This window comes from Bufo gargarizans, chromosome 10, assembly GCF_014858855.1.
Source record: "Bufo gargarizans isolate SCDJY-AF-19 chromosome 10, ASM1485885v1, whole genome shotgun sequence".
In the NCBI taxonomy this organism is placed as follows: Eukaryota; Metazoa; Chordata; class Amphibia; order Anura; family Bufonidae; genus Bufo; species Bufo gargarizans.
Window position 1 is genome coordinate 36,337,653 of NC_058089.1, and position 24,708 is coordinate 36,362,360.

General features: G+C 46.3%; 1 protein-coding gene across 12 annotated transcripts in view; it reads left to right on the forward strand.

Annotated features, from left to right (window-relative positions):
- LOC122920160 (sulfotransferase 1 family member D1-like) overlaps positions 1-24,708 on the forward strand; it is an 83,601-nt gene that overhangs the window by 21,038 nt on the left and 37,855 nt on the right. The window contains exon 2 of one of the 12 annotated variants that reach the window (XM_044269395.1): positions 20,785-20,947. The exons of 3 other annotated variants lie outside the window; for them this stretch is intronic. Coding sequence is in view for 2 of the 9 variants with exons in the window: in XM_044269400.1 (XP_044125335.1) it covers positions 24,687-24,697 (11 nt within the window). In the remaining 7 variants the exon portion in view is untranslated. Of the gene's footprint in view, positions 1-20,784; positions 20,948-23,989; positions 24,012-24,069; positions 24,292-24,578; positions 24,698-24,708 lie in introns of those variants that run through there. 8 more of the 12 variants (XM_044269401.1, XM_044269399.1, XM_044269402.1 and 5 more) reach the window with 8 other exon arrangements.

The following is a 24,708-nucleotide window of genomic DNA, read 5'->3' on the forward strand; positions in this document are numbered from 1 at the left end:
TGGAGATCAACTGGGAGAAGACCGTCCTCCTCCCTATAGACGAACTGCGGGGCGAATGGGATAACCAGCTAACGATCTCAGATTCAATAAAGTACCTGGGGATAACAGTTTCTGCCAAACCCCAGGAATACCTACAACTCAATCTGCTTCCCCTGCTGATAAAGCTGAGGGCTAAAATTAAGATATGGCAAAAAATCCTGTCAGCGAGAGCGGACAGAATTTCATTAATAAAAATGGTAGTGCTGCCCCAGGTTCTTTATGTCTTGCGCAATTCGCCTGTATGGATTGTAGATAAGTACTTCAGATTGATAGAGCGGATGCTTAATGATTTAATATGGGGAAGGAAGCGTGTGAGATTGAAGGTACTCTACTTTTCTATGCCCTATAATCGGGGAGGTCTTAACCTCCCCTATTTTAGGGGCTATTTTGTGGCCTCTCAACTTTGCTTGTTTAATGAGTGGGAAAATAGCCATTTCCGCAGTAAGGTGGTGAAAGATTCAGGCTTTGCAGATTTTTTTTACAGTACTTGAGTCTGACTATTTATCAAATGCACTAAATGGGTATACACTTTTCTGCAGAATGGCTATAAAGTCTTGGCGAAATATAAGGAACTGGTGTGGAGCTGGGGCATCACTCATTTGCACTCCATTATGGCATAATCCAAAGCTTTTGAATTTAAATGATTTGAGTTGCAGCCAGTATTGGAGGACCAAGAATGTTCAGTACCTGCATCAAGTGGTCAGTGGTGGACACATTTTGCCCCTTGCGGAACTAAAGCAAGGGGCAAATTTAGGTGAGGTGGCTTGGTATGCATATTTTCAACTGAGGTCAGCACTTTCTAGCACTGCGAATCGTTATCTTTTTACTCTAGATACTCCTGAATTTTTACATGATTTAATTTGCAAGAAAATTGTCACGAGAATTAAAGTATCACACTGCTATAGACACTTAATGAAAAAGTTTTTTTTGGATGTTTTTTCACCAGGACAGAGAGCCTGGTCATCTTTGCTTTCAGAGACGGGCCCTCCAAACTGGGAGAATATAGGGGAAAGTTTAAAATTGGTCTCGCATAATTTTAACCACACTGTTGTACAATTTAATATTTTGCACAAAATATATGTGACACCTATATGGTTATATAGGAGAGGACTTAGAACCTCCTCTGACTGCCCCCGCTGTGGCGATCCCGAGGCAGATCATTTACATCTGTTCTGGGACTGCCCAATGGTGAGCAGGTACTGGAGATCGGTTTCAAACCAATCTGGCTCGTAAACTCAACACTGTTGTTCCTTTTTCCCCCAGGATATGGGTCCTGGGAGATTTATCGGAGGTTAATTACCAACCTACAAATGGCCGATTGTTGATTACGGTGATGTTTCTGGCTAGGCTTCTTATCTCCAGAGCATGGTTTTGCTCCTCCGCTCCAGACTGTAATAACTGGCTGGGTCTGTGTCATGGAACCATGAACCAGACGTACAACAAGAGATAAGTGGAGATAAGAAGGCTTTATTGAAAATCAAGCTGTGAGGCAAAAGTCCAAACGGATGGCTAAACCGAAGCAGGGTCTTGCGAAGCCAGAGGTCAGGAACCAGAAGGGTAGTCAGACGAAGCCAGGATCAGGAACCAGCAGGGTAGTCAGACGAAGCCTGGATCAGGAACCAGCAGGGTAGTCAGACGAAGCCAGGATCAGGAACCAGAAGCAGCAGCAGTCTTAGAAGCATGTGAACACAGGAGGACCAAGCAAGGAACTGAAGCCACAGACCTCCTATATATGTGAGCTAGGCATCCAGCTCCTCCCAGTGGGAAAGAGAAGCCGCAGGGTGGGAGGCTACAAGAAACCCAGAAACCAAGATGGCCGCCAGCACATGTCAAACGAAGGAGAACAGCAAGAAGGTAAGACCATGACAGTACCTCCCCCTCAAGGGCCCCTCCTCCGCGGAGTAAAGAACGGTTTCTGAGGGAAGCGTGCGTGGAAGGCTCGGAGCAAGGCAGGAGCATGGACATCTGCGGAGGGAACCCAGGAACGCTCCTCTGGACCATAACCACGCCAATGGACCAAAAACTGCACCCGACCGCGGACCAGGCGTGAGTCCAGGATATTGCTCACCTCATACTCCTCACGATTGCCCACTTGGACCGGACGAGGCCGAGGAACCGAGGAAGTAAAACAATTACACACCAGTGGCTTCAACAGGGAGACATGAAACACGTTGGAGATCCGCATGCCAGGAGGAAGCGCAAGGGCATAGGCTACCAGGTTTACCCTGCGAAGCACTCGGAAGGGACCAACAAAGCGAGGCGCCAGCTTGGGAGTGGGCACTCGAAGGTTGAGGTTGCGGGTGGACAACCATACGCGGTCTCCGACCTGGTAAGAAGGAGCGGGCGCTCGTCTGCGATCAGCCTGGAGTCTCTGGCGCTGCGCAGAGACCTCAAGGGACCTCTGGATCTGTACCCAAGAAGCACCTAGGATGGAAAGGTGATCCTCCACAGCCGGAATATCCTGGGGAGAGAATACCTCCGGTAACACGGCAGGTTGGAACCCATAATTGGTCATGAAGGGAGACGTCCCAGAGGAAGAGTTCACCGCCGTGTTCCTGGCAAACTCAGCCCAAGGCAGGAGGTCAACCCAATTGTCTTGGTGATCGGAGACATAGCAACGAAGGAATTGCTCCAAGGCCTGATTGGATCGTTCTGCGGCCCCATTGGACTGAGGGTGGTAGGCCGAGGAGAAAGAGAGATGAATCCCCAACTGGGAGCAAAAGGCGCGCCAGAACCTGGACACAAACTGACTCCCCCGATCCGACACAATCTCCTTGGGCAAACCGTGCAACCGGAAGACCTCCCTGGCAAAAATCGAGGCCAACTCTTGTGCAGAGGGTAACTTCTTGAGAGGAACACAGTGGCACATTTTGGAAAACCGATCCACAATCATGAGAATGACCGTATGGCCTCGGGATGCAGGGAGGTCCACAATGAAATCCATCCCCAGGTGTGACCATAGACGCTCCCCGGTGGCTATGGGTTGCAAAAGGCCCAACGGAAGGTGCCGAGGGGACTTACTCTGGGCACAAACGGAGCATGCCGCTACATATGCGGCGATGTCGGAACGTAGAGAAGGCCACCAGAACAGACGTGAAACAGCCCAGGACAGCTGATTCTTTCCAGGATGCCCTGCGGCCTTGGAGTTATGGTAGGCTCGCAACAACCGAGTGCGCAACTCCTCAGGCACAAAACATCTGCCGTTGGGTCTCCCAGAGGGAGCACCAGATTGAGCCGCCAAAATCTGCTCACCCAGGGGAGAGGTCAGGCTGGTGCGAATGGCGGCCAGGATCTGATTCGGAGGTATGACCGAAGTCGGAATCGACTCCTCCCCGGACAGCTCGGAGTACTGCCGTGATAAGGCATCCGCTCTGATGTTCTTGGAACCGGGTAGGTAGGAGACCACGTAATTAAAACGTGACAAGAACAGAGCCCATCTGGCCTGACGTGGTGTCAATCTCTTGGCCTCAGAGAGGTAGGTCAGATTCTTGTGGTCCGTCAGGATGAGAACCGGAACCACCGAGCCCTCGAGCAAGTGCCTCCATTCTTTAAGGGCCTGCACGATGGCCAATAACTCCCTGTCACCAATCTGATAGTTGCACTCCGCGGAAGACAGTTTCCGGGAGTAAAACCCACAAGGAAGCAGAGGACCCTCTGGTGTTCTACGCTGAGACAGAAGGGCGCCTACTCCCGTCTCAGACGCGTCCACCTCGAGGACAAAAGGCAACCTAGGGTTGGGATGCGACAGAATCGGAGCCGACACAAAGGCGGACTTTAGAGCCTCAAAAGCTCGGATGGCCTCGAGCGGCCAGACCTGGGGATTACTGCCCTTCCTGGTCAGATCCGTGAGAGGCTTGGCTAGCATGGAAAAGTCCCTGATGAACTTCCGATAATAATTGGCGAAGCCCAAAAAGCGCTGCAGGGCACAAAGACCACTGGGCTGGGGCCACTGTAAGACAGCCGAAACCTTCTCAGGATCCATGGAGAACCCCTCAGCGGAAATGATGTAACCTAAGAAGGTTACCTGGGATCGGTGAAACTCGCATTTCTCAAGCTTACCGAACAGCTTGTTCTCTCGTAACCATTGCAACACTCGTCTGACATCCAGAATGTGGGCCTCCATGGATTCAGAATATACCAAGATGTCATCCAAATAGACCACCACACACTGCTGCAACAGGTCACGGAAAACATCGTTGATGAATTCCTGGAAGACTGCGGGCGCATTGCACAACCCAAAGGGCATAACCAAGGATTCATAATGACCGATCCTGGTGTTAAACGCAGGTCTTCCACTCATCGCCCGCCTTGATCCTTACCAGGTTATATGCCGCCCTCAGGTCGAGTTTGGTAAAGACCGTGGCCCCTTTGAGGCGATCGAACAGCTCGGAAATCAAGGGTATCGGGTAAGCGTTCTTGATCGTGATGCGATTGAGACCCCTGTAATCGATGCAAGGCCTCAACTCACCGCCCTTCTTTTTCACAAAGAAAAATCCAGCCCCTGCCGGGGACGAGGATTTGCGAATGTGTCCGCGTGAAAGCGCCTCCCTCACGTACTCCTCCATGGCCTCATTCTCCGCTACCGACAGTGGATAGACTTTGCCACGAGGAGGAACGGCACCAGATTGTAACTCTATGGCACAATCGTATGGGCGGTGCGGAGGTAGGGCAACCAGCACGCACCTTATCGAATACATCCCGGTACTCCTCGTATTCAGGAGGCAACAGAGAGTCCGAGGAAGTACACAGCAACTTGACAGGCCCATGGATGCAACTAGCCCCACACTGCGGTGACCACGAGAGGATCTCGGCCGATCTCCAATCGAAAGTCAGATTATGCTTCTGGAGCCAGGGGTACCCCAAGACCACCGAGTAGTGTGGAGACGAAATAACCTGGAGACAGACCGACTCTCTGTGAACGGCACCAATGGCCATCCCCACTGGAAGGGTCTCCTGAGTCACGTGTGGCGGCAGAAGGGGTCTGCCGTCTATCGCCTCAAGAGCCAGTGGGGAACCTCGAGGCTGCAGAGGAATGGAATTGGCGGCAGCGAACACACTATCAATGAACAAACCACCAGCACCAGAGTCCACCAACGCCTGGGTCGTCACCGAGCCCCCGACCCAGGAGAGGACAACAGTAATCAGTGGTTTGTCAACACGGGAAACCGGGGACGAGGAGACTCCACCCAAGATCTGCCCCCGACAGGATCTCAGGTGCGAGCGTTTCCCGGACGGTTCGGGCATGCCAACCGAAAATGCCCACCGAGACCACAGTACATGCATCGGCCCTCGCGTCTCCGGAGTACCCTCTCCCCCTCGGACAGGCGAGCAAACCCCAGCTGCATGGGTTCACCCCCAGACAAGTCATCCCCAGGAGGCGTGGGAGGAGAGGGAGGCACGGGTGGGACAGCAAACGTAGGCGCCAATCTGTTAGAAGACCTCCGCAGGCTCTCCTTAAAGGAAGGTCTCTCCCTGAGTCTGGTGTCAATCAAAATCAGGAAAGAAATAAGAGACTCGAGCTCCACTGGTAGGTCCTTAGCTGCAACCTCATCCTTCAAGGCATCCGAGAGACCATGAGAGAAAGCAGCGACTAGAGCCTCATCATTCCAGCCCACCTCTGCTGCCAGGGTACGAAACTCAATGGCGTATTCAGCTACGGATCGTGAACCCTGTCTGATGGACATAAGGAGCTTCGCAGCACGAGCCGGCACATCGAATACCTTCCGAAGAGAAGCAACAAAACCGGAAAACTCGGCAACCACCGGATTGTTGTTCTCCCATAAAGGGCTGGCCCAGGCCAAGGCCTTGTCCGAGAGCAGCGAGATCAAGAAGCCCACCTTTGATCTCTCAGTAGGAAAGGCATGTGGCAGCAACTCGAAATAAATGCCCACCTGGTTAAGGAAACCTCGGCACTGAGTTGGCTCTCCCCCAAAGCGCTGTGGAAGGGGGGCAGAACCGGTCATACCCCGAAACACTGCAGGCGCAGCAACAGGTGTCGGGGTAGACTCTGGCGCAACAACCGGAGCGGCAGTAGGAGCGGGCCCAGGAGCGACAACCGACCCATCGGCAACGGAAGCTAAATGAGCCGTGCGTTCAAGCAGGGTTTGCAACGCCACAGCGAACCGACCCAACAGGTGATCCTGCTGATCAAATCTGGCAACCAGCGTAGGTAGCGAGGATGGCCCTGTACCGTCAGAATTCATGGCTTGGTCCTAATGTCATGGAACCATGAACCAGACGTACAACAAGAGATAAGTGGAGATAAGAAGGCTTTATTGAAAATCAAGCTGTGAGGCAAAAGTCCAAACGGATGGCTAAACCGAAGCAGGGTCTTGCGAAGCCAGAGGTCAGGAACCAGAAGGGTAGTCAGACGAAGCCAGGATCAGGAACCAGCAGGGTAGTCAGACGAAGCCTGGATCAGGAACCAGCAGGGTAGTCAGACGAAGCCAGGATCAGGAACCAGAAGCAGCAGCAGTCTTAGAAGCATGTGAACACAGGAGGACCAAGCAAGGAACTGAAGCCACAGACCTCCTATATATGTGGGAAGGAGAAGCCGCAGGGTGGGAGGCTACAAGAAACCCAGAAACCAAGATGGCCGCCAGCACATGTCAAACGAAGGAGAACAGCAAGAAGGTAAGACCATGACAGTCTGGTTGAGAAGGTGAAAAGCTACGAGAAGATTTTGTACAAACAAAGAGGATCCTACTTAAAGTGGAATAAACTGTGGAAAGATTGGGACACGATTAACTAACTAGGAGTTTCTTCTTTTTCCCTTTTTTTTTTTTCTCTTTCTCTCTTTGGTCTGCAAGGTGGGGGGGGGGGGGGATGGTGGGGGGGCTTTGGGGAAGATCCAATTAGTCCGGCTTCTTTTTGTATGCAATGTATTAGTGTAGAACGTGAAGTCATAATGGAGTATTGGAGTATCTCTAGAAATGTTGGAGGTTGGCAGGACTCACCGGCATCAGATATTGGTTAATTTTTGACCTACCTAAAATATTGAGTAATGCATGGGTGAGGGTCCGGGGCTCGGGATCTCGGGGGGTCCGGGCATCGGGCGTGACCCGGGATGCGGCTTTTCCTGTCGGACATGAGCCTCAACTACGGGCAGTGATCTGACACATGTGTGGGTTGGGTGCTACTATCTGTCTTCTCTTAATGAAATGGAGTCGGTGCTGGTTGGCTCTGTTTTTGTTTATATTCTCTTCAATTGCCGGAGACTGCTGAGCGACATCTGACTCGAGTCCTTTTTTTCACGAGACACCGTGGTAAACACATGCGAGTTATGCTTAAACAGGGCATTAATATTCAACTTAACCACACGGGGATGAGGCAGTAAAACACGTGAGTGGGCTTTACACCACTGTGATAGAAGACTGCTGGACCCTCCTTTTTTTTTCTTCGATTCTATGGAAGTGTGCGATTAAAGATCGCTGTGAGCTCGCCCCGCACGGTGTATGTGAGCACCAGATGATTCGCCACACGAGTGTTGATCCTGTCGGTGGTGCTGACTTATGTTTGAGGGAAGCCGTATGCGGTACGTGTTCGCTGCTTGGCGGGCCGCCCGGGCCGCGGGCCTCTGCTCCCTCCCCGTATAGAGATAATAATATCAAATAAGATGTCTTTGTCTATCTGCATTATTAAAGCTTTTGATGCCGGATGGGTCCTGCTTTCTTCCCAGGAAGTGAGACCTCCATTTGATTTAGATAATATGCATATAATTATGGGCACTTGTATGAAATTATATTTAACTATGGTTAGAACTGACGGACCTTTGGATTTTATAGTACTGTAAATGCAATATTGGTATGTAGTTTTTGTATGATAATAAGGGGAAAGAAATAGAAAAAAATAGAAAAAAAAAAAAGTAGGCAAGAGCATTTTTACTCACTGCCAGAACAGACGAGGAAGTGAATGCTTCATTGTGGTGAGTATTCCGTCTTACATATACATGGGAAGATACACAGGCAATGATCAGGAACTAACCTTTTTATTCCTGATCATTACCCACTTGCTTATTGCATGCAGCAATAATTGCTTCTGTGTGGGGATAAACAATCGCAACTACAGTCTTTAATTCACATACAATTCCATTGTTTGATAGCAGCACATTCTTGTTTACACAGGGCAATGTGTTGCCAATACTCAGTTGGATCACTGGATAAGGACTCGCACACACGTGTTCCGGCCAGGGTCCTCAATCGGAATGGAGGTATGGCACCTCATGGAAAAACTACAGAGTGCTTCTGTGGTTTTCAGTCTGTGCCTCTGCACTTCAAAAAAAATAAATAGAGCATGTTCCATTTTTTTGCAGTGCGAATGGATCACTGACCCATTCAAGGTGAATGGGTCTGCACCCATATGGGACAAACACATGGATGGTGCCTGTGCATTGAGGACTAAAATTTTCGGTCCACAATGCACGGAATGGGTGGCACACGTTTACATGCTTGAGCCCTAAAGGATTGTTGCTTGTTTGTTGGGTGATCAATGGTACATGGAGCAATTATCTGAAACGAGCGTTCATCCAAATGTTTGTTACTGATAATTGACCTGATAATCTGCCCATGTAATGGGCCCTTAGAGAACCCCAACAACCCCAAGACTCAATTATTAGGGATACAGATGCAGCAATCATCCAGGATTGTTGAACAGTATGTTGTCTTCCTGGCGCTCAAGTTCAACATATCGCGGATTGGGTTGATAGATTACTGAGAGGGGCTGGCGAAGACCCAGCAGTCATGGTCCACATTAGAACCAATGACAAAGTTAGGAGTAGGTGGAGCATCCTTCAAAATTATTTCAGGTTCGTAGGGCACAAGCCAAGGGCAGGGACCTCAAAGGTAGTATTTTCTGAAATACTACTGGTACCTCAAGCCACACCAGAAAGGCAGTGGGAGATTAGGGAGGTAAACAGGTGTCTCAAGAGCTGGTGTAAGAAGGAGGGGTTTGGGTTCCTGGGCCGACTTCTCTGTCAGCTACAGGCTCTATCGTAGGGATGTGCTGCACCCCAAAATATAATTGTGAGAAGTACATACTATATGGGAATAAAAGGGTGAGGAACAAGAAAAAAAACAAGGTGTATACGTAGAAATGTAAAGGGAGCAATGAATGATAAAAAGAAAGCATTTCAATTCCTGAGACAGGAAGGCAGTAAGGAAGTATTGCAAAACTATAAGGAAAAAAAATAGAAAGACAGATAAAAGCAGCCAAGTCATTGCCAAAGGGAATAAAACCAACCCTAAAATGCTCTTCAAGTATACAAAAAGGAAAAAAGTTTAAACCAGAGACTGTTAACCCATTGCAGTGTGATGAGGGAGGAGTTTTAGAAAGCGATGAGGAGAACTTAAAGCTATTAAATATTTTTTTTCTCCACTGTATTCATTAAAAATGAACTGTCAAATGAAATGTAGACTAAAATGCAGGAAGAAGTGCAGCAACATCTTAAAACATATTAGGCTAGTTTCACACTAGGAGCAAGGAACTCCGGCAGGCTGTCAATGGGCCCTGAACGGTAGTCGAGGCCAAGCGTGCCCTAGCGGCAGCATGGATCCAACAGGCTGTTCACCCGCCGGAAAAGCCTGCCGGAGTTCCTTGCCGCTAGTGTGAAACTAGCTTTAAAATAAACAAATTACCAGGTCCAGATACCATACACCCTTGGCTCCTAAGAGAATTAAGTGGTGTAATAGACAGACCTTTATTTCTGATATTTAAGGACTATATTGACAGGGAGTGTTCCACAGGATTGGCACTTAGCAAATGTGGTGCCAATATTCTAAAAGGGGTACAAAAAAACTGTTCGGAAACTACACGCCGGTAAGTTTAACATCTGTTGTGAGTAAACTGTTTGAGGGTTTTCTAAGAGATGCTATTCAGGAATATCTCAATGAAAATAAGAGAATAACGTCATATCACTAGTCAGACTGCACATGGAGTATTGTGTACAATTCTGGGCTTCTGTGAACAAGACAGACATAGCAGAACTGGGGAGGGTTCAGAGAAGCCAATGTTTTCAACCTTCTGTTATCAAATGTGATACACTATCATATCAGCACACACAGAAGAGGTTACATTGACAGGCATCCTTTCATAAAGCAAGCATATGTCATCCTGCCAATCAGACAGATGCAAAACAAGATTGGATTCCGCCTAACGGAAAAGACAGAAGATAATACCAACTGTGTTTATTATCTGAATATGTTATGTATTTAGATATAACCCCTTGCCACAAATGGATGTAATTGTACATCTAGATTTAATTTACCACAATTGTGCGTACAGTGATTTCCAAACCGTTAATCGGGGCTGTGACGCTATAAAGAGGAATGCAGTACAAAGATGGCTAAATCCAGATATCCAATATAAAGGAAACTTGGGAAATTACCTTGCCATTAACACCCCAGATACTACTGTTCTACACAGCTACTGATACTCCTGTCCATTTCCTCTGATTGTGTTAGCGGTGCTCCTGTTGGTGAAACGAACGCTGCTTCAATATTGGTTGAGGCCAGAAGTTCCCACGGTACACAAGGTGACCAATCAATTGTTGCTATATATGCATCAGGACAGAACCCATGCTATGCAACATAAAGTCACCAAAATGGCCCTCTTCTTCCGAAAGTGGAGGAAGTATATAATAGCTTCACATGACAGGGAAGCCATCAACCTTATACTGTTCCTGTTCATGGGATACTGAATGGTACGTAAAAGCTGATATAGGGGTAAGGTTAGGGGCTCTGAAAGTGCATTGACTTTCTTAGGAAACTAAGTAAGGGTGGTGGTAATGCGGGTAGATGGTAGAGTAAGACAGTTGGCACTTAGACTAGGGGGAAGGATGGTAGGGAGGGTGTTTAGTGGGAGGGAGGGAATGTTTTTTTCTTTTTTCATGAACTGATACCTTTGTAAGTTTCTTGAAAAGGACAGCGAAAAGTTAGTCCGCATGGCTGTATTCTTGTATATGGAAAAAAAACAATACAGATATTTAAAAAAAATACAAGCTAGAAGTCACAAACCAAAGAATTGTGTACTGTGGTAAGTCGCAGAGAACAGAGCCTAGAGAAGACAAATGCAATACCAGGCAATGATGATAATGAACAGCCTAAATTTCCCACATAGCTCTAGGATTGAACACAGAGACAGAAACTTGATTGGCTCTGTTTCCAGTCACACTGGCAGGTTCTGCCACTGGCGCTATTTGCTCATCATGGCAACCCTCCCAGTACAGCCCTGGATGCCAGGTGAACTCCTGACAACAGATCCGTCCATTGTGTAACTTCCATGGGAGCAGCACTGGAATAACTAGCTCTGTCTAGTAAATAATGGATGGAGCTATGTAGTTCTTTTTTTTTTTTTAACAAATCTGTTTTTATTAAGGTTTTGTACGTTTTAAAAGCACATACAGAGAGATTTAATACCGTCTTATAACTATCGGTATGACATAGTATAGAATAAAATTAAGTGAAATAATATAAAATAATTAAAGTAAAGTAAATAAGCAAAATAAAGTAAATAAAATAAATAGGATAAATAAACATGGAAAAAGTGGGAGGGTAAGTGCCAGCGGTGGGGGTGGGAGGAAAAAAGGGGGGAGGGTAATAACATTATAAACAAAAACATAGGCAATATCAGACGGTCATGGACAGTTCCTTTCTTCAGATTATTGGCACAGTGTAAGAAAGATTAGCGATATAGTTGAGGCTTGAGTTCAGGCCTGAGTGGTTGAGGGGGCCGAAGTGACACTAGTGAGGTGAATCCTAGCACCTCTAGGCGTTATTTTGTAATTAGTTTCCCCATTTATACCTACAAATGTCACTGAGGCTAGCAAAATGTTTTCCAAGGTTTCCACAGGTGAGTATACTTAGCAGGGTGGATAAAAATCAATGATTTAAAAAAAAAAAAGATTTAAATCAGATTTTTGGGATTTAAATTAGATTATTTTTTTTATATAAAATGCTTTTTGAGGAAAATATATTACCATCCAAAGGTTATTCCATCATGAAATAAAGATTTGTTTTTTAATTATGTAGAATAAGGCTGTACAGTGATCCCTCAACATACAATGGTCTTTTCTGACCCATCTTAAGTTGAAACCGGACTCAACATACAATGTCTCAGACTCAGACCCAACAAATCTTGTCCACTTCTCTGGTAAAATAGTTGGATTAGTAGCTAGTTAGCAGCTATTCCAGACTGTTATATGTAAAGACTTGTTTTATCTGTCTTAGTTATCTGCTTATTTTTCTTAAATCTTCGTTTTCTCTTATCTTGGATGACATTTTGGGGCTGTGGAACCGATTACTCAACTTACAATGGTTTCAACATACAATGGTCGTCCTGGAACCAATTAATATTGTAACTTGAGGGACCACTGTATATGTTTGATTGTTTTGGTAAATCAATTCCATTAATCCATTCACAATGTCATGCTCTTCCAGAGGTTTTTGTAAGATTATTGGGCAGTTTCTCTGCCTACAAGATAGTATCACAGATGCTTGGTTTACTTTTGCAGTTCTCAAAACTGAATTTGACTCAGCAGAGATCAAAAATATTATAACATGAACAGACCTTAATCCTAACTTTGAGAAAAAGACCTTAATCCTAACTTCTACAAATCTATGAATGCAGAATCAACCTAATCAAACTAATATGAAAAGTTGTTATTCTAAAAATCTTCACCTACTTGCATATTATAAGTTATACCAGCAAGAATTAGTCTTTATGTAGAAAGCTATGATTTAAATCAAGCCTTACTGACTAGTGATTTAAAGTGTGATTTAAATCAGTTTGATTTAAATAAAATTTACCCTGATACTTAGTATGTGTTCTATTAGTAGTCTAGCAGCCTGAATAAGCAAGGTGGGCAAGTCTGTCGCTGAAAGATTCCAACCTGTGGAAGGTAACCACAGCAGAACTGACTGGGGCGATAGATTAATGGAAGACTTACAAATCTCATTAATCTTTTGTTCCACTTGACTCCAATATTGGTGGGAGCTATGTATTTCTGGTGCCTGTTTTTGGAGCTACTCATAAACATTTGATCATTGGGGATGCAGGGTGTCATCCCATCTGATATTGACTGTGTATCCAGAGGATGAGACGTCAGTATAAAAATCACTGAAAAAAACCTTTCATGGAAAGCTTTAGGCTGTGGCGATTATGCACAGATAGATCGTAAGAGAAAAAGATTTAAAACACATTTTATTACAACCAGACTTACTTGCCTAACGTAAATAGTGGAAAGGTATCTGTATAAGGCAACTTGCACTCCTTACACTTTGGAGGCACTACACCGCAACATGTTATTTGTATGAAAAGAGAAAATACTATTTTGGAGACAGTTTAGAATTCATGCAAGAAGTCGATGTTTGTAAACAACATAAGGAGTTTATCATATTGGCTCCACTGTAAGGTTATTAAGAGATTCCTATCATATTCAAAAAATATTTCCCAGATTTCTGATGTCACTACAGTCACCTTTAACCCCTGAGAACAAACATTTCTCTACAGTGAAAACTCTTTAAAAAAGGGACACTTCCATCAGAAAGGAGTAAATTAAAGGGGGTAGAAAAAAAGTGTAAGAATTTTGGGCAGTTTTTCTTTTTCATTTAGACAGTACCATACCATTAAAAATTAATTAGAAGATATTGTCCTTCTGTATCAGTCAGCACAGAGAGATGAAATTCATGTAAAGAGAGGTAATCTATTGTTTAGTTTATTGCTGCTGTGAAGGAAAGATGTTATCTGTAAAATAGTAGATTAGTAGAATTGAGGTGACAGTATAAAGACTTCTGTGGGCATTTTTATCTATGTAAATCAAGAGATCAACAGAAGAGCAGTTTACTTTTTAGTTTAATGTATGAGGATCTAATTGAGTCACTGATCACCTTCCCTCTCTGGTGAGAGTGAATGGCCAGACTGAAAAAAATCAAATGAGGCCATTTATATCCAGAAAACTAGCATATTTACATAAAATATTCACATATAGGTGTCATGAATCAGCAGGTGTGAACCCACTGTGCTACGTGTCCTACCTCCTCTAAGGGTGTTGTCTATGTGAACCCCTGGATCTTCACAGTACCCCTGATGGTGGGGATAGATTTTCCCGAGGGGAACACCAGGTCGCTAACTCTTGAGGAGGATAGGCACATGAGGCAGCTGGTGCAGGCATACCAGGAGGTACCTAATAAAGGTACCGGAGGTGCAGGACTGAAGGATGAGGCAGAGGCGTAGTCAGACAGGCAAAATGTCAGGGCAGGCGGCACAGGTACAGGTCAGGCAATCCGAGTTGGCAACAGGAGAGTCAAGGCAAGCAGATAGGGATCTAACAAGTAGCAGAGTCCAGGAATACAGATACGAGTCAGGAACACAAGAACACTAGCAGAAACCAGGAACCTTAGCAGGACACAAGGACCTTGACACTGAGGCATCTGGGAAGGGGGCTGAGCCACTTATATATGCTCAGCAGGGCTAGGATAGGTCAGTGAGGTCACTTGACCTAACCCATAAAGCCCAGGAAGTGACACGCACTTGCCCTTAAGGAAGTGCTGCAGGAAATAAACAGCAAGCATGCTGTGGCCAGGGCTGAGAGCAAACTGTGGAGCGGGACCCAGAACAACAGCACCCACACAGACAGAGCCCAGGACTGCAGCGGTGAATGGGAAGCACCGGCCGCAGATCACTGCTGAACACGGCGCCCTGCGGTAAGCAGGGGAACAGCGGCGCACAGCAGCCGCTGTTACAATAGGTTATTACTATGTGATATAAAAATTGATGGTAGCATCCCTTAAAGAAGATCATTCCATTCATGTTAACAAGACATGTAACTGCTACAGCCAATCACTGTCACAGCTGGATCATGGTCTCGGTGTTGTTCGCTGTGACACTTTAGGCGTGCATGCTGGTTGCCAGGCGCAACGTTTCGTTTATTCAGCATGTGTGTGCACTGCCCCTTATATCTTGGTTCCTTCCGTGTCTGGTGCAGGAGGGGTTAATTCCCTGGCTAGGTATGTTCTGGGTTGGGCCTCAGGGCTCTACTTATTCTGGTGCTGTGAGATTCAGCCTTAGTGTGTGCTGGAGATATGCTCCTGCCCTAGATTCCATCAGTCCAGTGTGAGGGCCACCTAGTTTGACATCAATGTCATCCCTATGTTATGTCCTCTTCCCTTCCCTATATGTCTCTTTGTATGGTGTGGGTTTTGTTGTATGTCTAGTTGTTGTTACATGTCTGGTCTCTTGGTGTTTTCAGTCCAGCATGTTTGCTAGACATTTCCCCTGTTGTCTGTGCCTTCGGAAGAGGGCCTCAGGGTTCCCCGGAGGGGGAACTACAAGTCAGTGAGCAGCTATGCCTGGGGCCGCTGGATTCCGTGTTTGTTGTTTTTCTGCTGTGTCCTGTTAGGTGATGGGGTTCCAGTACAGAGGCACGGGTTCCAGGCGTTGTTGCCTTGGCAAGTAAGTGCTTGTTGTTCTGGGCTCTTACCTGCCTATTCAGTTGCTGTTCACTGCCTTTCCCTTCCTTGCATCTAGGCCAGTGGAGACTCCTGTTCTTTCGTGTCCTGGAGGAACAGGATCTCTCAGGTTCTGACATTAGCCCTAGGGCTATTCAGGGATTCCAGGGTCCGAGGTTCCTGGGTATGAGCCGTCCTACCTTCTAGGTCCGCTCATATGGCTCATAGGAGTCAGGGCCAGGATTAGGGTGGCAGGAGGTGACCTGCTCCCTTTTCCCAGTGTCCAGGCCTAGTAGCTGCCTTGTTTACCTCAATTTATATGGTGGGGAGTTTCCCCCACTCCCCACCGTGACTGTATGTCAAACTAGGTGGATCTCACACTGGACAGAAAGAATCTCCAGCACAGGAGCATAACTCCAGCACAGATCAAGGCTGGATACAACTGACCTCATTCTCACAGCACCAGAATAAGTAGAGCCCTGAGGCCACACCCAGAACACACCTAGCCAGGGAATTAACCCCTCCCGCATTAGACAGGGAAGGAACCAAGATATAAGGGGCAGTGCACACACATGCTAAATAAACGACACGCTGCCCATGGCAACCAGCATGCACGGCTAACGTGTCACAGTGAACAGCACTGAGACCATGACACAGCTGTGACAATCACTAGCTGCAGCGATGACCTCAGTGTTGTCCTCTGCAGCTTGTAATTGGCAGAAGCAGTCAGGTTGTGTCAAAACATTTTCACCGGATCCCTGTGAACAGAGACCGACAGGGGACTTGTGAATCTTTGGCATGGAAGAGCAGAGGATTGTCAAGGTATGGATCCGTTCTTGCAATGCATTTGTAAGACGGTATTTCCTCCGTCCAAAACGCCATACAGTGACTGAACTGAAGACATCCTGATGCATCCTGAACGGATTTCTCTCAATTCAGAATGCATGGGGATGAAACTGATCAGTTCTTTTCCGGTATTGAGCCCCTTGTGACGGAACACAGTGCCGGAAAAGAAAAACGCTAGTGTGAAAGTACCTTTAGAGTCCAAGCAAGCATGCGGTGCGCATGGACCCCCACTGAGCCCTCAAGTAAGATCATATCCCTAAGATTGGCGGATAGTTTAGTAAGACCCGCCTCTGATACCAGGAAGTGAGTTGAAAACATTCCTGGATGCATCTTCTAACCTGGAGGGGCAGTATATATATGAAGCTCTCCCTGCATGCAAAGAATTGCTTCACATGGATCTCCTTCCTGGAAGATGCCTCTACTCTGTCCATCTTCATTAAGAAGGAGACTTCCTCAAGAAATAGCTTAAACGGTGGGGGGGGGGGGGGGGTCGATCCACGTGTGGAGGATAGTTTTGATTCCTGCTGCAACTATCAGACATAACAATTTCCTACTACCAGGGGTGCACCGTGTGCTAGTCGGGTCAATGTATCCAAAGATGGCCCATATACTGTAGGGTCCAGAGGTGCTGCTGAAGTCAAATGGGTGGTGGTAAACGTGTGGATTTTATGCCAGAAAGATTGTATCACTGGGCACAGCCACAAACAATGGGAAAATTCTGCTCCTGCCTCTTTACACCGAAAGCAGTTGTCAGATTCAAAGACGCCCATATGGTGGCCCAGAACTGGGGAGATATATGCCCGGTGATAAGCCTGTAGGGTCATCTCCCTGTAGCGGCTGGATGGCAAATAATGAAGATTGCATTCCAGAGCCTGATATAGGGTGAACATCGTTAACTGCGGGATGTCCTTGAGCCATTTAGCTATTGCCCATTTACCCTTACCATAGTCCAGAGGGGTGTGTAGAAATGTATAGTAGCTAGTGGTATGTCCCCTTAGGGTAGGGTATGTTTGAGGGATGCCTGTAGGAAAGAAGTTAAAACGAATGTTGGGGTATTTAGATTTAAGATCTTCAAATGGTAGAATCTTGTGTGTGGTGTGGTCCACCAAGTGACTTATTACAGTTAGACCTCCCTTATGCCAATCGTAGAAATCCCTATGGGGTGACTCTGCTTGGAAATGTGGGTTTGCCAGGAGGGTCATTGGTAATGAGCAATGAGGGTGTACGTTTTTGAGAAGCCTCATTTTTTGCCAAGCTCACCAGGTTGACATCAGTAGGATGTTTTCTCTGGCCCGCTCTGGAAACTCGCCATATGGGGTATGGAGTAAATTGGTCAGAGCCAGTCTGGGTGTAAAGACCTGCTCCTGACACCTATTTGAGAACATGGATGTATGATGTATCCAGTCTATTGCTATTCTCATCAGAGCTGCGATATTATAAGCCCTGATGTTGGGAATGTTCAGCCCCCCGTTCAGCCTAGGTTGTTGTAAAATAATATAAGGTATCCTGGGATGACAACCATGCCAGATAAATTTGCGGTATAAGAAGTTAATTTTCTTCTCGTCTCTGGGGCGTAAATATACTGGTAGGGAATGTAGAAGATATAGCAGGCAGGGAAATTCCACCATCTTAAGAAGGTATGCCCGCCCCATGTATGACAAAGGAATATGTCGCCAGTCTGCTAGCGTGTCCTCCAGCGTATGCACATAGGGTGCAATATTTGCATTATATAGCTAACCAGGTGATTTGGTGATCTGTACCCCCAGGTATGATATGGAGTGCGAGCACCATTGAAAAGGGAAAAGAGCAGTCCATCTCGGTCTTGTGGGCCCTTTAAGGAGCAGGGCTTCGGATTTATCCAGGTTAAGGATGCGGGAGTGTGGTTTTTGGGTGTTTAACAATTAACAGTTTATCGTCGGCAAATGCGGCCAGGGCAACTGGAAGACGGTCGTCTTGCGGAGAGGTGTTGAGTGGTTGTAGATAATGTAGAAGGGTGTCTAAAGAGATATTAAAAAGTAGAGGGGAAAGAGGGCATCCCTGCCTGGTGCCCCTAAAACTGTCTAGATAGGGAGTGTTGTAGCCGTTTACCGTGAGTGTGGTGCGGACATCCGATTGAAGATGGCAGATAAAGTCGGAAAACACGGGGCAAACCATCTGTGAGATAACGCGGCGTTCAAAAAGGGCCATGACACTTTGCCAAATGCCTTTTCGCCATCTAGACTTGTGTCTCAAGGGTGGCAGCTATGGCTGCCCTGATGTTTTTGACAGATTGTCTAGATTTATTGAATCCTTTTTGGGAGGGGTGTATGATTGTGGGGAGAATATTTTGTAGTCTGTTACATAGAATTTTCGCCAAGAATTTGTAATCACTATTCAAAAGGGATATGGGTCTAGAGGATTGTGGTAGTGAGTGTGACACATCCTTGTTGGGTTTGGGAATCAGTATTGTCCTGGAGTCTAGAAACAAGACCACCATGGCATGTTATGTATATATGGCATTATACAGCTGAGTCAGTATAGGGATGATCTCAGGGTTGAGCATTTTATAATATTCATTACAGAGCCCGTCTGCACTTGGGGCCTTGTTATTATTTGGTCCTCAGTAAAAGTGGAAAGGTCAAGAAAATTGAGAAAGGAGACTATCTTGTCTGGATCTGTTGGGGCAGCCCTGTAAAGATTATCATAGTACGAGTGAAATATATCCCTAATCTTTCCTGTCTCAGTGGTGGTACTTGCAGTGGCAGGGTCGTACAGGGAAGTGGATATGTACAAGTTTAGTACGGTTTTGGGCTAGACGTGCCAGGAGACATCCCGGCCTGTTTGCTTCTCTTTAATATCTATTTTGATCCTGCCGAATCAGCCAAACTGCCTGGCTTTGGAAAAATTATTCTAGTACATGTTTGGTTTCTTCATATACTCATTTGGTATAAGAGGAAGGGGAATGTATATATGACTGTTGGGCTTTGAGTAGGTCTTTATGTAGGGAGGAGAATTTTTCAGCCACCCTTTTGCGTTTCAGGCGTATGTAGTTGATTATATGACCTCTGAGGACTGCCTTAGAGGTTGCCCATAAAAGTGGCAGGTTGTCTAAGTGTTCAATATTATCGTCCACAAAATTTGCCCAGTGTATTTTGAGGTATTCATGGAACTCATCTGACTTGTAGAGATATGTGGGAAATTTCCATAACCTAGTTCTGATTTGTGGTTCTAAGCCTTGTATACTACAAGAAAATTTAGACTAGCAAATTAATTTACATAGTCACAGGTGCATATCTATCAAGCAAACATGGTTGATAAAAAAAAAATATGGCTGCACAACTTTACACATACAAACAATAGAGCTGAGAAATGGGGATCATTCTAAATTAAAGTGGCATTATAACTAAAATGGAAAAATGGAAGCTCTTTGTGTGTCGAAACCACCTTGACGCCTGGTAGATGGGCCCGACACATGTTTGATCAAAATGTGCGCTAGGAGCTTCCATTTTTCCATTTATAGTAGGAAGCTGCAGAGGACAACACTGAGGTCATCGCTGCAGCTAGTGATATAATACCACTTTAATTTAGAATGATCCCCATTTCTCAGCTCTATTGTTTGTATCTGTAAAGTTGTGCAGCCATTATAATTTTTTCCCTAAGCCTTGTATAGTCATGGTGATGGGTGCATGATCCAAAATTGCAATTGCCATGATCAAGGTGTCCTTAACAGAGTGAAAAAGGGATGCTGATGTTAATAGATAGTCGAGTCTTGAGAAGCTAACATGTGCTGCCGAATAGAAAGTATATTCTCGGGTGGTGGTGTGTTGGATTCTCCATGGGGCACATAATGTGACCGCTTCCATTAGATTTGTGAGATCTCTAGAGGACGTTCTAATTGATGTTTGTAAAGCGGAATTATCTAACATTGGATATATAGTGGTGTTAAAATCGCCCCCAATGATTAGGTTGAAATCTGACCTGGGTAGGAGAAGGGCCTGGAGCCTAGCAAAGAAATCTGTGTTCGTTTGATTAGGGGCATATATGTTTAAAAGTGTATACGACTTCCCCGCTATTTGTATTTGCCACAGTAAATATCTGCCCCCTCTATCCTCCAACTCCTCCTCTACTAATACCCCTAAACCTCTACGAAATAGTATGGCTACCACTCTGGCTTTAGAGGTATAGTCCGACGAGTAGCATCCGTCAAGCCATGCTGCCCATAGTCCGCTATTAGACCCTCGCCTCCAGTGTGTTTCCTGTAGGATTATTGAATCAGGTTTTATTCGTTTTAGGTGGGTGAGGACCTTTTTACGTTTAATTGGGTTGTTAAGGCCCGCCACGTTCCAGGATATCAAATTAAGTGTGGTGGGGGTATTGTAATCCCACGTGTCATGGGGTGTGTATGATGTCATATGACCTCAGTATAGTGATGTAAAGGTTCAGAGAGTGTGTCATAACTCACCATTCCCTGTCGTCCCAGCAGCGACAGAGAGCAGAGTTGGAAGACCGAGATGGAGTGCTGAGGGGTCTGCGCACCGTGGCCAAATGCCTGGAGAAAAAGAACAAAAGTTGATAAGTGGGCCATAAAGAAAACAAAACATGCCAAAAACCATAGAAACAATTGCACATTAGTGCTAACAAAGGTGAGCCTCAGTAAAATTGAGACAACACCCCGCATTCTATTACTGCTGGGGTAGTTAGACTCGTGGGGCTCCCATGTTGGTGAGGTCATGAGCATGGAAAGGTGTAAGGGAAACTCCAAATATGGTGGAATATGCTTCAGTTCTCATGGTCCAGTTGTCACAGATGAGGTATGGGAGGGAACACCACACTGACAACAGGAGGGAAGGGAAAAGCCACTAGGCCTCAATGTTAGGGAAAGGGACACCTCCTATAAAACCCTATTTCTTGCCCTGACTCCTATCTGTATGGGCACACCCAGAAGGTAGGAATGCCCATACACTGGAACCTGGAGGCTCTGGAGACCCTAAAGTGGCCCTATGGGTATTGGCAGGGCTTGAGACAACCTATTCTTTCCCAGGTGTAGGAACTAGCATCTCCCTGAGGCCAAGTAGCAACAGGCAAGAGGAGGGTAAACAATCCACAAGGAAACAAGACAATTAACTTCTGTAGAGAGATGGACGAGCAGGATCACTAGAGAGGAAAACAAACCAACTCTTCCAAAACCAAATGAAGCTATCAACCGCATAGTCAGAAGGGAAAATCACCCACTCTTAAATGTATGTCCTGCACCACCTGTGACAAGCATTTCTGGGTAAGAGGTGCTGAGTTAATTGCAAACACAGAAATATTTTTCTCTAGTGCACTAGTAGTCAACCCATGAATACAAACGAACTGACCATCAACCAGGTTAACCCCTGCCCCACTCTCGATAAACACCTCAATTCCCACAGTTTTGGACTCTAGCATCACGTCGGCATACAGGAGAAATCGGGTACTACCAGTAAATGACAAAAGTAAGTTTGCTGGCTTCCCATCCACACCACCAATAGTAAGTTGCGGATATAACATTTTCTCTTTGTTTCCACATTGACGCTGAACGTACGGACATATATTCACAAAATGTCCCTTCTTTCCACAACAAAAACAGACTCCCTTTATATGACCAAAGCTCTTGCCAGCAGTCCCAGGAGTAGCTCCCCCTAACTGCATAGGCTCATCGCAAGGTGTAACCACAGTTGTCTTTCCACCATAAGTTTCAAAGAAAGCTGCCACATTATTAGACAGTACGTCCTAAAGGTGAGGGACCCTAGATCAATCCCTCAGTCATCTATCAAGACTTACAGCAAGGGACATAGCTGCTTCCAGTTAATCAGGATTTTCATGAAAGGCCAACGCATCCTTCAGCCTCTCAGATAGACCCTGACAGAATTGTCTACGAAGAGCAGGATCATTCCACTCAGTATCCGTAGACCATCTCCTAAATTCAGCGCAATGGGTCTCCACGGAGCGCTCTTCCTGCCATAAACCACATAACTTGATCTCGGCCAGAGAGATCCGATCCGGGTCATCATAAATAAGACCCAAGGTTCTAAAAAATTAATCTACCGACTGGAGGGACTGTGATCCGGTCGGCAGATTAAAAGTCCAAGACTGATCAATGAAATGATCATACTCACATGTTAGTTCTCATCCCCACAAGAGTATGGACGTTAGTTCTCATCCCCACAAGAGTATGGACGCAGCTTAAAGTACAATTTACACGATCCCTGAACCGAATGAAATTGTCGCTACCCCCGGAAAATCTGTTCGGAAGGGCAATCTTATGTTCAGTGTTCTCTGGCTCTGCAAGACGGTCATGCGGATGTCAGCTATCTCCAAAGACAGACCCTACAGCCGTTCGACCAGTGCAGACATAGGATCCATAGCTGCACTGACCCGAACGAAAAATTGTGGTTTTGGAGACTATATAGGGGAGGAGTGATGACCACTAAGCTACAACTGAAACAAGGGGTGTGGTCATGAACAACAACACTAAAGCAAAAGTGACCAAAGAGACAGCTCCCTTCACGTGTAGCCAGTCTCTTTGATCTTCTGACATGTCACGGGAGGGACCGTGACACCAGTTGGAAGTGGCAGTGGGTGTCACGTGGATCCTCAAAGATAAGTTGTCTGCCATTAGCCAGCACCCGTAGCTTTGCCGGATAGATCAGCTGGAATCGGATTGCCCTGTCGTACAGACTTTGACATATTGGGGGGAATGCTGGGAGACTGTTGCAGAAAAGTTTCGGAAAAGTAAAAGAGTGGCCTGGTATTTTCAGGGTGCGTTGGCGCTGATAGACACGTAAGATCTGCTCTTTGATTGCCCAGTTCAGGTATTTTGCGATGACCAGGCGAGGTCTCAGGTTGTCCACACCAGATGGCTTAGGTGGTACAATTCTGTGTGCCAGTTCGATGTGAAGTTTATCAATCAACAGCTCCAATCTCAGCGCTGAAGGTAGGTCTATGGTGAGGTACGTAAGTCCTCTCCTAGGATGCTCTCCGGGACACCTATGAATCTAAGGTTGTTGCGATGATTCAGATTTTCAAGGTCTTCCAGTTTAGCAGTTAGAGTAGACTCTGTTTTTCTGCATTGTGTTATGGTGCATTCCAGATTGGATATAGTTATCTCCTGGGCTGTGTATTTATTCTCTAGGTCTGAGATTTTTTGGGAGTTCGTAGTGATCAGTTGTAAGGCAGAGTTGATAGAGGAGTGGAGTACCTCCAGTCTCTTGTCAAAGAGGGGTAGTAGAACCCGAGAAACTTCTTGTGCCACAGTAAAAGCGTGGTTGGGGTCCTCTTCAGGGGAGAGCGAAGGGGCGTATCTAAAAGAGAGATTAGGTGGTGTAATGTCGCCGCCTGTTATAAGTTCAGCAGAGAAAAGTATATCTGAGGCTGATTGGGAGAGTCTTTGGGTAGTATTGGGCACTTTTTTTGTCAGTTTGCCCATGGATTTAGACATTTTGGTTGCGGTATCAGTGGCGGTTGGAACAGAGTGCGCCTGGGAGGAGTTTTGCATGTAGTTGTAGAAGAGTTCTTGGCCACAAATTTGTCCATAATCTCTGTTAGCTCTAAGTCTGGCTGTCTAGTGTCATGATTTCATTATAATCCTGGGAGGATGGGCCTCATAGGGCGCTTACGACATCAGGAGGGTGTCAGCAGGTCTTATTAGTCCGCTCCGTGTCGTGAGGCAGCTATATTACTATGGTTAGTTTTTAAACCTGAGAGGGTGATTCTCATGGATCGTAGGGGGTCTTGAGTGAAATCAAGGAGATTCTAGTACAATTCTAGTGTAACTTGGCAGCAGAGCACTGTGGATGTATCAGGAATGGCAGCAAGTGATGTTACGTTTTAGACGACAAGGTGTCGCTGTTGGCTTGGAAGTAACATGCAGTTGCAGACTAGAAGGGAAAAACCCTCTGACCTATATGACTGTGTGAAGACAAGTGAGCCGACCGGGCACAGAGGAGCATAAGGTAGATCAAAGGTACTCATAAGTTACTCCAGTCTTGCTTCCCTCCCCACAACATGGTGGGGAGGAGGGGTGGAATCGTTGGTGCTGATAGCAGGCTTGTTTTGGCCAAACAACTTGTACAGGATAGGAGGGGCGTGGGGGCCTCGGCGGTGAGGGTGCAGTCCTAGGCAGCCCTGTTGTTTTATGGCTGCTTCAGCTGTGCGACTTCCCTGCATGGATCCTCCAGCTGGGTATCGTTAGGCAGGTGTGTGTGCTGCTGCTGGCCGGATGCCAAGCTGTGTGAAGGGAGCTGGCGTCAGGAAGAGGAAATAGGCCTCAGCTGCACATCCCAGCAGCCTACATATATGCTCTGTGGCTTACCGCCACGGACCCCGGGGTGATGTCGGATGGCGCTCTCCGGGCTGTAGATGCCTCGGGGGTATGTTACCT